The sequence below is a fragment of the Pongo abelii genome, chromosome 18 (assembly GCF_028885655.2).
Source record: "Pongo abelii isolate AG06213 chromosome 18, NHGRI_mPonAbe1-v2.0_pri, whole genome shotgun sequence".
Taxonomy (NCBI): domain Eukaryota; kingdom Metazoa; phylum Chordata; class Mammalia; order Primates; family Hominidae; genus Pongo; species Pongo abelii.
In genome coordinates this window covers 56,403,894-56,417,523 of record NC_072003.2, presented here as the reverse complement: position 1 = coordinate 56,417,523, position 13,630 = coordinate 56,403,894, and the positions used below count along the sequence as shown (strand labels likewise).

The window sequence follows — 13,630 nt, the reverse complement described above, 5'->3', positions numbered from 1 at the left end:
GGGCCTGCACATTCATTCTATTCATCCACGAATATTTATTGAGTTTGTACAGTGTGCCAGGTTCTGCGCCAGTTTAACAGGTTATCACTGTTAACTGGCAGTGATTTAACAGGTTATCATCTGGAATGCATGTCCCCATGCAGAAGTGACTACACCAACTTATTAGACTTGTGGAGTGGATTTTCATTTTCCGTTTCCTTTCTCAGATCAATGAGCCCGTCAGGTCCCTGCTGAGGAAGGAGCTGACGCATGGACATCTTAAACTCGTTTATTACCCTGAGTATATAACAAATAGAACACAGTCACAGTATTAAAAAAACAGCAGGAATTAATTAGGTGCAGGCTACGACACATATGCACCAAGGACACGTTTCTTTCATCAGAGTCTGCAGCTAGTTACTTGGAAAAAGCCAGTTATGATTGTAAAAATTTTATTCTCAATAACAATTCCACTAAAATTATACAAAGTACATTCAATACTTAAGAATGGCAAAGGTGGGGAGAGGAGGAGAGGAAGCCAGTTTGGCCTGGAAGCATCAACAGTTGACTCCAACAAAGGAAGCCCAGCTGGGCTGGAGGAAGTTGGGGGTGGAGGTCCGGTTGTAAAAAATAAAAATGTGGATCGGTAAAAAAAGGCCACCCACAAGGAAGCAGGGTGAGCGTGCATGCTCCTGGGGGAGGGCAGGAGGCTCAGCTGACATGCTGCTGCTGGGCATTGGAGCTCAGGCGGGCTCCGAGTTGGTGGGGGGCAGGTTTTTATGCTTGAAATACTGCACAACTTGTTGGGGCAGCTCCGCCAGCACAGCTTTGGCCAAGGTCTCTTTTGCTGCCTGCAGGGTGGAGGAGGGTGGGGTGGGAAAGAGAGAATAAGGATTAATGACCGGAAGTTGTGAGCGGCACTATGCCCAGAGGGCTGCTACAGCAGGTGTCCATTGAGGACAAAATTAGGGCTGCGGGCCAGGGCTGTCTGCAAGTGGCGTCCCTCATCTCAGCCCAGGCCTGAAATTCCCCCTGACTGCAGTGCCTTCCTTTAGGTTAGGTGTAAGTGTTACCTGGAGCACTTGAGATGCTTGGGAGTAACGGGTTAGGATGACTCCGTCTGCAGGAAGTACCTATGTGTCTGGCAAACATCTCCTGAGCACCTTCTTGGTGGGAATGAATGGGCCTGACAGTCTGGTTCACTAGTGAATGGCCAGCCACAGGCCAGGCACATGGAGGTACTTGGTCACCGACCTGTGCATGAAGGGGTGACCCATGCCCAGCGTTTGTCCTTAGGAAGCGAATGCTCCAGAGGAAGGAGCAGGCCACCCCACAGGATGCTGGGCAGAGAGGTGAGGGCCACTGGGTGCAAACCAGCGTGGGCAGTTCTTGGTGAGGCTGGGTTAAGCCCCCAGCCAGCAGTACGGGGGTGGCATTACAGTACAGCAGTACAGTGGAGAGACTGCTCCCCTATGGGACTCCTCATGTACCCTGCTGCTAGGGCAGTGATCAGGAAGACAACCCCGGCCTTCTTGTGGGCAGACCTGGGATCACCTGCAAATAAAGCCAGAGCCACTTCCAGGAACAAGGCTGGGGACACCATTCTCCCAGACAGAGGGTTTTAGGGAGAGGAGGTCAACCTAAGATGACTGGGAGGCCTTGTTTTCTGTCTGCAAAATGAGGGGGCTTGCTGGGGTGTGATGATCAGGAAAACCCCTCTCTCCTCCTGCACTTTACACCACATGGATAGCCCCAGCCTCTCATCAGACCCCACTAGAGGGCAGGTCTTCCAGGAAGCCCTGCCCCAGAGCCTCAGGCTAGATGCCCACGGCTCCATGTTCCATCAGTTTGTGGAAGCAAGTGCTCACACTATCACAACGGCCACCACCGGGGCAAGGCCTGGCACGGTGCCTGGCACACAGCAGGCCCTCAGAAGAGCATAGTCAATGGAGTGGAGAAGTCTAGGATTGGGCCAGACAACCCCAAGACTCTCAAGCTTGATTATGAGCTATGGTGGCTGGGATCCTGTAACCACCCCCTCCCAGCCCAGGCCCACACTCACGTTGCGGAACTCTCGAAAGGGAACAAACTGCACAATATCGCGGGCTGCCTCCTCCCCCGTGTGGGAGCGCAGCATGCGGCTGTCCCCATCCAGGAACTCCATGGCAGCGAAGTCCGCATTGCCCACGCCCACGATGATGATGGACATGGGCAGCTTGGAAGCCTGCACCACGGCATGCCGCGTCTCCTCCATGTCACTGATGACCCCATCCGTGATGATGAGGAGAATGAAGTACTGCTGCAGGGAGGGGGCCAACGGGGCACTCAGCAAGGCCGAGGCCCTGGCACCCCTTCTCCCTCCCTCCTTCATCCCAAACCCTCTGAGTCCTGGAGGAAGGCAGTGCATCTTACCCAGCTGCAGCCAAGTCCCAGACAACTAGCTATGCAACCTGCTCTCAGCACCCCACCCCTGCAGGCCTCTCATGCTCTAAACTCTGACCTGGTCACAGCAGGAAGTACAAACTGCTCTCCCCTCCTGCCCTGTGTTATCTTAGACTCCCCTTGGGGCCTCTGGGAGCCCTGGACTCTGGGCCTGGCCTTGCCGGTTGCTACACTGTGGGACTCTAGGCAACTGACTTGACTTGTAGTGCCTCAGTTTCTTCATCTACAAAGTGGGAGTTGTTGCAGATAATGTGCCTGACGTGGCAGTGGCCCAGTCAGCTGCATTCCCGACAGGCCCACGGCTGGTGCAGGAGGACTCATCTGGCTGACGGGCTGCTCTGGGACCGGTCTCCCCCTCTCTGCTGCACCTGGGCATGGGCACCTGTGACCCCCTCCATTCCTTACTCAACACGGCAATTTGAGACACCTTGCAAGAGCTAAAGCAGGTCGTCTGGGCCAGGGCTTCCAGGAGTGTGGGACTCTGCTGACAAATACGTGGATTTGGGTCACATCCCAAACACAGCACTGAGCACCATCAAGTCATCAAGTCACCCCGGAAGAAGACTGGTTTGCAGTGGCCTTTCAATTCTATGAACTGCACCCAGGAGCAAGTCTTGGTTTGGTACTACTGTGTCTTTCACGTCTCTCTAACATTTGCTAAGCTTCCTTATCAACGGAAAGGGAAGGCAGGAAGCCCAGAGCTTGAGGAGACAATAGTCTCCAGCTAGACTTTAATACCATTGTACAGCTTGTTGTGTTTATTTTTGTTACTCTCTATTTATGGCAACTGATACTGCTTTTTTCATTTACACTGGGATATAGAGTTTCTTTATAAATTAAATTTTAAAAATTGAATAATTAGTGTGGGAGATACATAAAATACAAACTGTGAAGTGGGGCCGGGGTGTGCCTGAGTGGAGTGCAGGAAGGCTCATTGGACCATCTGAGGGTGAGGGCCCAGGATTCCAAATTGGCCAAGAACTCTTTTTTTTTTTTTTTTTTTTTTTTTAGACTAAGTCTCGCTCTGTCGCCCACAGTGGCACAACCTGGGCTCACTGCAGCCTCCACCTCCTGGGTTCAAGCGATTCTCCTGCCTCAACCTCCCAAGTAGCTGGGATTACAGGCACCCGCCACCATGCCCGGCTAATTTTTGTATTTTCAGTAGAGCTGGGGTTTCACCACGATGGCCAGGCTGGTCTCAAATTCCTGACCTCAGGTGAGGATCCACCCGCTTGGCTTCCCAAAGTGCTGGGATTACAGACGTGAGCCACTGCGCCCAGCCAAGAACTTATTTTCAGCTCAGCTCTGTCCTTAGTACCCGCTGACCCCTTTAGGGGAAGCTCAGTTTCCCCCATCCCTAACATCAACAGATCAGCTCTTGTGGTCTTCATATTCTCTGTTTGGGGCTTTAGTCTTCCAGAAGAGGAAAGTGGGGCCTAGACTAGTCAAGGTCATGGAGCTAAGGAGGGTGGAACCAAGCTGGACCCCAGGTCAGCCCTTGGCCACCTTCATATCCAGCAAAGCCACTTCTTCCCTCGGGAGGTTGCAGAGGCTACAAGCTCAGCCTTCCAGGGTGCCTTGTCCATCTCTGCCCCCCAAGTACAACTGTGGAGGGAAGGAGCAGGGTGAACTGTGTGGAGACACGGACCCCACTACCCTCACCCCCAGCTCCAGGCAGCAGTGGTCTAGCTCCAGCACTGTGCCTTTAAGAGACCAATCTCTTGGCTGGGGATACCTGTTGCCATGGAGATGGCAGCCTGAATCCCACAGTGGAGGGCTGCTGTTGCCAGCCCCCCATCTCTGGCTGTGAGGGGCCTCAGAAGCCCATCCAGACCCTACCCTTAACAGCCCACCATTGTTCCTGGGCCCCTTCCCTTAGGCGGCCCTCCAACCCCACCTCAATACCACCAGAAACAGTCCAGGGCAATATTTCTGGGACACCTAAGCAGACAGGTAGAAAGACACGAAGAGGCCGGGCAATGAAGAAAGAAAAGAATGCTTGGCGTTGGTCTAATGGGTGCCACCTTTCAGTGGGTGGGATCTGTCTCCATGCCTGTTCCAGTTCAGGCAGGCAGTGCCTACTCCCTCCACACGTGGCCCTCCTGGCTCCCTCGTTTCTATCAGCCCCATGCCTAGGAGATGTGTGGGGCTCAGGCCTGGGCCTACCTCTTAGCTGGCAGCCCTCCTCCCTGGGGAGCCTGGGGGCAGACAGGGCCAGGTTCCTGCAGGACTATGGGCACCAGTGGCCAGAGGAGGTGATACCACACAGTGACAGCACTACACAGACCCTGCCTGTCACCCTCAAGCTGACTCCCATTCTAGAGGAGTGGAGCTCAGAGAGGTGATGTAACTTGTTGAGGCCTCACAGCCGGGAACTGGCACAGTCCAGATTGAACCCAGCCTGGCTGACTCCGAAGCTGGGGCTCTTTACATGATGTCCTCCTCCACCGCCCACTGGCACCAGTGGCCTGTCATTGTCTCCAACAGAGGGGCCTGGCAGGGAAAAGCTTTCCTCCCACCCAGCATGCCAGTGTCTGAGGGCCTGAATATCCAGGATAGCAGCCCAGGGTGGGGCCCAGAGCCCTGGTACTGGACTTTAACCTGCACCCCTGTGTGCCAACCAGCCACCATGCCCACACCCAGGGGCTTGGCCTCAGCGAGTGCCCAGCTGCGCCTGAGGTCAGCAGCCAGACCTCGGCAGTGGAAGTGCAGCTGACAAGTCCCCGGCTTCTCGCCCAGCCTGGACAAAGCCAGAGTTGTTCAGGAGCCTCAAACGTCTATTACACAGCCCTACCCCCAGGACAGATCAAAGGGGAAGGGGCTGTAGATGGAGAGAAGGGAGGGTGGAATCGGGTGCAAGGGGTTGGAAGAGGCTCTGCAGGCTCTGTTGTCCCTGCAGATGGTCCTGGTTCACCCTGTCCTCAGCATTCCCACCTCCAGAAACAGCCCATCACTGTCAGATTGAATCCAAAAACCCAACTCCCAACAAGGATGAAGCAACTCTTGCCTTTACCCCGAGGTTCTTCAGGTTTCTAGGGCTGTAAACAACTGCTTCCCCTAATGCATTTAACGTGTGATTTGATTTATAAGAAATTGACTTGACCACAACAGTTCCAGGCAGAGTCTAGGGAAGCTGCACGTACTCCCTAGCTCATTTCAGGGAAGTTGGCAGCTGAGGACCCTGCGAGGGGAGTGGGTGGAATTCCCAGGGAGCTGGCTGGGTGCTTCCCAGCTCCCCCTCCACTGGGACACCAGACACCTGGGTGACCAACCAGGAATGGGCCATGAATAGCAAGGCCCAGGTCTCAGGGGCCAAGGCAGAGGGAAAGATGAAGGCCTGAGATAGGAGTCCCCCCAAGGCCCACTCAAACCTGCATAAGACCTTCCAGTGGCTCCCCACCGCCCTCCAGAGAAAACCCAGGTTCCTCAATGGCTTCCGAGGCCCCGCAGGAGCTGGCCTACCTTTCAGCCTCACCCCACCCCACCTCCTCCTCTTTCAACACATTCCTTCCTTCCGATACACCCACACACCAAACCTCCAGGCCTCGGCACGTGCCGTTCCCTCCGCCTGAGACACTCCACGCACACACATCCTTTATGAGGCTAACTCAAGCATCCTCCAAGTTTCAGCTCACATGTCACTTTCCCAAGAAGCCTTTCCTGAGCCCTCCATCTGGGTCGGATGCCACCTCTGTGAGCCCGTGCTCCCATCGCCTCAGGCTTAGTCCCCCTGACTCCTGCTCCTGGCCTAGGGCTCCTCACTAGACTGCAGGCTCTGGGAGGGCAGAGGCCCTGTCTCACTCATCATGGTCTCCCTCCCCAGTGCTACGCAGAAGTCGCTCGGTAAAGATGTGTTGAGTGAATGAATGGGAGAGTGCAGCCCTGCCTAGAGAGAGGCTTCCACCACCTGCTCTCAATTTCCTGTACGTGGGTGTGCATCGGTGCACATATGTCTGGGGATGGGGAGGATGAAGCCACACCAAATATTCTTCCCCAAACTAAAAAACGGCTGACAAAAGCATCAGCGGATAATTCATAAATGACTTCCTTTTGCTTTGGGACTAATTGTGCTTGGCATCACTGAATGCTAGCTCAAGAGGTGTCCCCAAAAGATTCGGCCAGCAGGGAAGCACTTGATGTGTGCCAGGCACTATGCTGAGCAATTTCTATGCCTGTCTAGTTCTAGAAGGCAGGGACTGTTTCCATTATCCTCGTCGCACAGATGAGGAAACAAGTTCACAGAATTCACAGAGTTTAAGCTACCTGCTCTGGGTCCCACGAAGTCAGAAAGTGGGGGAGCTGGGATTTGAACCTCCCAGAGCTTGAGGCTGAACCACCAGGCAGCCCCACCTCCCCTCCACTGGTGTACCCTGAGGCCAAGGGGATAAGGTAAGGCAGGAGGTAGAGAATGGCCTTATCTGTTCTTGGACATCAGAGTGGGAGGGCCTGATAAGAGGCCCCTTGGCCCCACTCCTGCAGGTTAGAGATGCTCAGACATCCCCTGAGGTCACACAGCCTGGGTGAGTGACAGAGCTTTTCCAGCAGAAGGGAGCCAGGAGGTGGCTGCCTCCCCCAGGCCGGGAGGACCAAGTCGCAGTAAAAGTGGCTGGGATGTCCAGAGGACTAGCACCAGGTGCTTGGGCCTCAAGTCCTTCTGCTTCTTCCCTCTGGGGAGCTCTCTGCAGCTGCTCCCCAGAACACACAAATGCCCTTCCTGGCCTTTCCTGGGGCCCAAACCCCCTCAGACCTGGGTCCAGCAGACACAGACCCACCTCTCCCCAGGACCCTGGTTCCTGCCCAGTCCTGCCCCAGCTCTGCAGGTGCAGCTGTGAAAGGGCCCTGGCGCTAACACTGGGCTGCACGCCCGCTCCCTGCCCCACATTTTTCCCCTTAAACAAACATGCAAGACTTTCTTTTTCTATCCCTTTGAAAGCCTGCTCAGGGCGGACAAGACTGGGTGGGGCAATGGCCTGGCACGCGAACAGGAGGGAGTGCAAGCTGAAGCCTGCCTCTTGCTGTGCCCTCTCTAGCCAGTTCTAGCCCAGCAAACCCAGGAATTAAAAAAAAAAAAAAAAAAAAAAAATCCCGGCCGGGTGCCATGGCTTACGTCTGTAATCCCAGCGCTTTGGGAGGCTGAGGTGGGCGGATCAGTTGAGGTCACGAGTTCAAGACCAGCGTGGCCAACATGGTGAAACTCTGTCTCTACTAAAAATACAAAAATTAGCCCAGCATGGTGGCAGGTGTTTGTAATCCCAGCTCCTCAGGAGGTTGAGTCAGGAGAATTGCTTGAACCCAGGAGGTGAAGATTGCAGTGAGCTGAGACTGTGCCACTGCACTTCAGCCTGGGCAACAGAATGAGACTTTGTCTCAAAAAAAAAAAATCCCTCCCAGGCCTTTCCCAGTTTACTGCCCATTAAGCCTGCACCCAGGTCCTCACAGCACACTGGGGGTTTACTACGCCCATTTCATAAGAGGAAATGGGTCTGGGTGCAGTGGCTCACACCTGTAATCCTAGCACTTTGGGAGGCTGAGGTGGGCGGATCACCTGAGAACAGGGGTTCGAGACAGACCTGGCCAACATGGTGGAACCCTATCTCTACTAAAAATACAAAAAATTAACCGGGCGTGGTGGTGGGCACCTGTAATCCCAGCTACTCAGGATGCTGAGGCAGGAGAATCACTTGAACCCAGGAGGCGGAGGTTGCAGTGACCCGAGATCGCACCATTGCACTCCAGCCTGGGCAACAAGAGCGAAACTCTGTCTCAAAAAACAAAAAGAGGAAATGGGTTTAGAGCAGGAAACATTCCATTCCATAAGAAGAAACACGCCCCAGGCTCCGGGTTGCCAGGGTCAGGGCCGGGACGCTCCTTCCGGCACTCTGAGCTCCTTCTGGCCGGGTGCTGCCTCCACGTCCTGCGCTTCCTGTTCCCTCTACCCCGGCCACTCTTCCCTGAGCGCTTTGCTGGCCTGTCCTTCTCTGTCCTTCAGGTCTTTTTGGGTGCCAGGTGCTGAGTGATCTTATTTAATCCTAATACTACCTCCTCCTGATTGATCCTATTAGTTTTCCCACTGTACAAATGAGGAAACTAAGGTGACGTGACTTGCCCAAGTCACAGTGAGGAAGGGACAGCGGCAGGATTCAAACTCTGGCACCTGCCACTCCAGGGTACCCATTTTTCCCACAGATCCTCTGCTGCCTCCTGAACCATCAGAACAGGCTCTGCCCCTCCCTGCTTCTATTGAAACCACCTTTGCAAAATCATAACTGAGGAAATTATGACAGCGAAAGAAATCAGACCTAACTGACTCCATCTTGCTTCTAACCCTTCAACTGTCCTTGTTTATTCCTGGGTGTAGGCCAAACTAACTTTGGGAAGGGATTCAGTTCATGGTTTGACTCTGAAACAAACTGATAACAGCCCATTCCCAAAAAGACCCTCTTCTTGCCTGGGGTCCAGTATGTCTTTGCAGGACTAACAAATCAGCTACAGATTGGAAATTACAGTTTAGAAGTCATGCAGCCTCTGGCTCCAAGAGTCTGAACCTCCCCAAATTGGGGATGTCACTGTTGTGAAACCTAAGATAGTGCTTGAGATATTTTGCAGACCCTGCACTCCACGGATCAGCTGACACCACCCAGACTGGTAATCTGGCTCAATCAGTTCTGCCATCATACCCAGGAACAGAAGACAGCAAGAAAAACTCACTTCGACCCCCTATGATTCCATCTCCAGCCTGACCAATCAGCACTCCCCACTTTCCAAGCTTCTACTCGCCAAATTATCTTTAAAAACTCTGATCCCCAAATGCTCAGGGAGACTGATTTGAGTAATAATAAAAGTCCGGTCTCCTGCACAACCGGCTCTGTGTGAATTACTCTTTCTCCATTGCAGTTCCCCTGTCTTGATAAATCATTCTTTCCAGGCAGCGGGCAAGGTGAACCCACTGTGTAGTTGCACTGTCTTTCCTACCACCTCCCAGAAGTCAACTGCCACCTCCCTGGTGACCAGGTGCCTCCCTCCCCTGGCTGGTCCCATTGGTCCCCTTAGGCATGGGACCAGGTCCCTTTCCCTAGGAGAGGAGGCTCTGACTGAGCTTGTACAGCTCACATCCCTCAGCCAGTGCTGACTTCATCCATTCACAGAGCACGATGAGCCTGCACAGCCCAGGCGCTGGACCAGGCGCGGACAGAAGGATGTGAACTAGATGTTGCCGACCATCATCAGGGTCAGCCAGGAACAGGCAGAGAAGGCAAGAGATCTGCTTCACATAGGTGGTCAGCGAAGGCTGCCTGGGGGAGGAGGGCCTGAGGGAGGGCCTTGCAGAGTCCAGGAAGGACCTGCGGGGGAACAGCTGGGAGTGCTCGAGGAACACAGAGGAGGTTAGGTGGCAGAATCATCCTAAGAGAAGGAAAGGGCTATGCAGTCAGTGAGCGGGTCAGTAAGGAAGGCAGAGGCTGGCCTCAGGGGATCCAATCTGATGGCAAAGGGTTTTTGGCAGGGCAGCGGCTGGATCTGCCCCTCCAGTGGGTGAAACAAATGGTAGCTTGTGGGCTGGTGGTGTGAGGAGTGGTGAGGGCAGCTGCAGGGTCCAGTGAGAGACCTGTGGCCATAGGGAAGTGGGTGAATTTGGGATATTTTAGAGTCTAGTGAAATGAACACTCTAGAAGTGACTTCAGCAACCCTCTTCTTTAAATGGAGATGGAAGATAAGAAAGGGGCGGGGGCTGGCCGAGGTCTCCCAGGAGGTAGTGGCCAGAAAGAAATTGGAGTCAAGTCTCCTCAACCCAGACCAGCACCCGGGCTGGGTGCCTGATTCCCCGTCACGGCGCTGGAGCCTGAGGAGCAGGGCTGGGTCAGGGGCTGAGAAGTCCTGTGCAAAGGGCATGTAGGTCAGTCAGGTCCCCAAGGTCAGGAGAAGGCAGAAGGGACATCAGATAACTGCCCTTAGGGCAGGGGGAGAAGACCCCTCAACTCATACTGCAGAGAGAGGCAAGGGCAGGTCATGGTGGAAATGGAGAGGTGGGCAAGGTGACCCTTGGTGACCCCATCACTGGCATCAGACCCTGCCAGTAGGGCCTGCCTGGGAGCCAGCCTGCAGCTGGGGGCGGGAGAAGGGAAGGGAGACCAGGGTTGCAGATGCCTGGGATGGCTGCTTACCATATATTCCAGATGCCACGCAGCTACTTTGGCAGCCTCAGGCCGGGCCAGTGAGGCTCTAGGCTTGTTGCTGAGTGTAGGGCCAGGGCTAGACAGTTCAGCAGCCCTCAGTGTGAGGCAGGGGCAGCTCTGATTGGAACTAGGTGGCTCAGAAGGGTCAGCGTTAGGGCCTCAGGGATCACTGCCTCCAGTTTTCCATCTTGTTACTCTTGTGGGAATAACCAGTACCTCACCCTGGGGAGACATCTCCCGTTGATCACAGCCCTGCTTCCCGCTCAGCACGAATGGATTTGCTTTCTCCAGTCTGTGCTCCAGGAAGCCAGGACCAATCAAGTTAAGCTTGACTCAACTCTTACAATACGTGAAGGTAAAGCGAGGCCCAGAGGTGTCCACTAGGATTTAAAGCAGAGAAGGCAGAATATCCTGCTCCCCAGCCCAGAGGACGTGCGTGGTTCCTGGCATGCCTGGCTTGCAGCTGCCTACTCACCGTGGCCGTCCGCTGCTGTGTGGCCTGGGCCGCAAACCGGGCCACGTGGTTGACGATGGGGGAGAAATTGGTAGGACCGTAGAAGCGAATGTGGGGCAGGCAAGCTGAGTACGCCTGGGCAATACCATCCACACCTGCCTCGGGAGAAGAGTCTGGATCAGCCAGGTCTCCCTGACCCCATACCCACTCTCATCTCACTGCTGATGAAGCATCTATTTCATGCTTACCCAAAATGTCCCTGCCATGGCTAGCATAGGCCTCGTGAGACTGGAAGCTGCCAGAGGGAAGGGCCAGCATGGTAAAAAGCCAAGAGCCCTGAATGTGAAGTCAGACAGGCCTGAAGAGTTTGAATCCTGCCTTTTCTTTGAGATGGAGTCTTGCTCTGTCACCCAGGCTGGAGTGCAGTGACAGGATCTCGGCTCACTGCAACCTCCACCTCCCAGGTTCAAGCAATTCTCCTGCCTCAGCCTCCTGAGTAGCTGGGACTACAGGCATGTGCCACCACACCCGGCTAATTTTTGTATTTTTAGTAGAGGCAGGGTTTCGCTATGTTGCCCAGGCTTGTCTCAAACTCCTGACCTCAGGTGATCTGCCCACTTTGGCCTCCCAAAGTGCTGGGATTACAGGCGTGAGTCACCGCGTCCAGCCTAAATCCTGCCTTTCTTAGCTGTGGGACCTGGGGCAAGTAGTCTAATCTTTCTGAGGCTACGTCTTTGTCTGTCAATGGGACTCATAATCTACACTCTGGCAGTTGGCAGGAGGGGGGTCTCTCAGGCCTTTCAGAGAAGAGGCTTGGTGAAGCTTGCAGTGATGCTTTGAGACCATGGGAAGCCATGTAGAGGTCCATTCTGGACACGCTATGGCTTCTGTTCAGGGTTGGGGGATCGAGGCATTTGCACAGTGCCTGTACAGAGTAGGCGCTCTGTAAATAGCTGCTGTTATGAGCACACTGCCCTGTAGCCCTGCCCAGAAGGCCTCTGGCCAGGGATGAAGTTGACCAACCAAAATGTCTCTGGAGATCTACCCCAAATCAGACAGCCTGGCCCAGCTTTGGGGATCCCCAGGGAAGGTAGATGCTATGTTGAAGCCAAGTCCTAGGCTGAAAGGTCTCATGATGGTAGAAACAGCCCTCTTCCATACCCATCTGCATCCCCTCTCCTCCACTCAGAGTTTTCTTCCTCCCTTCCTCCATCCCTCCCTTCCTTCTTCCATCTTCCTTTTTCTTTCTTTCTCTCTTTCTTCCTTTCTTCCTCCCTCCCTCCCCTCCTCCCTCCCTTCCTCCTTTCCTTCCTTCCTCCCTCCCTCTCTCCTTCTCCCTTCCCTTTCCCCTTCTTTTCCTTTCCTTTCCTTTCCTTTCCTTTTCTTTCTCTCTGTCTCTCTCTTTCCTTTCTTTCTCTTTTCTCCTTCCTTCTTTTTTTTTTTTTGAGACAGACTCTCACTCTGTTATCCAGGCTGGAGTGTAGTGACATGATCTCAGCTCACTGCAACCTCTGCCACCTGGGTTCAAGCGATTCTCCCGCCTCAGCCTCCTGAGTAGCTGGGATTACAGGTGTGAACCACCACGCCTGGCTAATTTTTGTAGTTTTAGTACAGACGGGGTTTCACAATCTTGGCCAGGCTGGTCTTGAACTCCTGACCTCTGATCTACCCACCTCGGCCTTCCAAAGTGCTGGGATTACAGGTGTGACCCTCCCTTCCCCTCCCCATCTCTCTCTTTCTTTCCTCCCACCTCAGCCTCCTGAGTAGCTGGGACCACAGGCATATGCCACCATGCCTGGGTAATTTTTTTAATTTGTAGAAATGGGGTCTCCCTCTATTGCCCAGGCTGGTCTTGAACTCCTATGCTCAAGCGCTCCTCCTGCCTCAGCTTCCCAAAGTGCTGGGATTACGGGCGTGAGCCACAGCATCTGGCCTCTAATAGTTTCTTAACTGTCCCTAGGAGGCTCAGAAATCCTCTTAGGCCCAGGGGTGGGGACGAACACAGACACCACACTCACTTCCCAGCCCCTGCCTCCCCCGATCCCCCGCCAAGTACTCCCAGAGCAGGGCTGGCCTTCCCAGCAAGGGGGCGGGTGGGAACGAGGTGAAAGCAGGTGTGTCTGGTGCCACCCTCACCTCCTCCTGGTTTACACAGGGCTTCCTGTCAGTGGCTTCCTGTAATTCTCACTGAACCACCCAGTAAAGTGAGAAGAGCAGCTGTCATAGTTATCCTGGAGCAGGTAAGGAGGCAAAGGCCCAAGAGGTACAGTGACCTTTCCAAGGTCCCACAGCTAGGAAGGGCAGCAGCTGGCCTTGAATCCAGGACTATCTGACTCCAAACTGCAGCTCTTCCCGCTCTGTCACTCTGAGCAACAGTAAGGGGGAGGGGAAAGGAGAAAGAAATGAAAACCTGCCCTCTGCCCTCCCTTCACCCAGGGAGCTGGCCAGGCCTGTAGCAAACACAGGGCAGCTGCAGGTGGGTCTGACACTCACCTGAGCAGAAGGGGTTGGTGGGGTTGAAGTTTATGGCAAACTCATGGGAGACCTGAAACGCAGAGAAAATGCTGAGCTGCAGCCTCCTGCC

At 54.3% G+C, this 13,630-nt stretch overlaps 1 protein-coding gene across 4 annotated transcripts in view; it reads right to left on the bottom strand.

Annotated features, from left to right (window-relative positions):
* Positions 1 to 252: 252 nt before the first annotated feature.
* Positions 253 to 13,630, bottom strand: part of CPNE2 (copine 2) — a 55,816-nt gene continuing 42,438 nt past the window's right edge. For 3 of the 4 annotated variants that reach the window (XM_002826458.6, XM_063717305.1, XM_054533949.2), the window contains 4 exons: positions 13,540 to 13,591; positions 11,068 to 11,201; positions 2,042 to 2,278; positions 253 to 830 (listed from right to left, as the gene is read on the bottom strand). In XM_002826458.6, coding sequence (XP_002826504.1) covers positions 723 to 830; positions 2,042 to 2,278; positions 11,068 to 11,201; positions 13,540 to 13,591 — 531 coding nt within the window. In that variant the 3' untranslated portion in view covers positions 253 to 722. The remainder of the gene's footprint in view (positions 831 to 2,041; positions 2,279 to 11,067; positions 11,202 to 13,539; positions 13,592 to 13,630) is intronic. The other variant, XM_009250755.3, reaches the window with a different exon arrangement.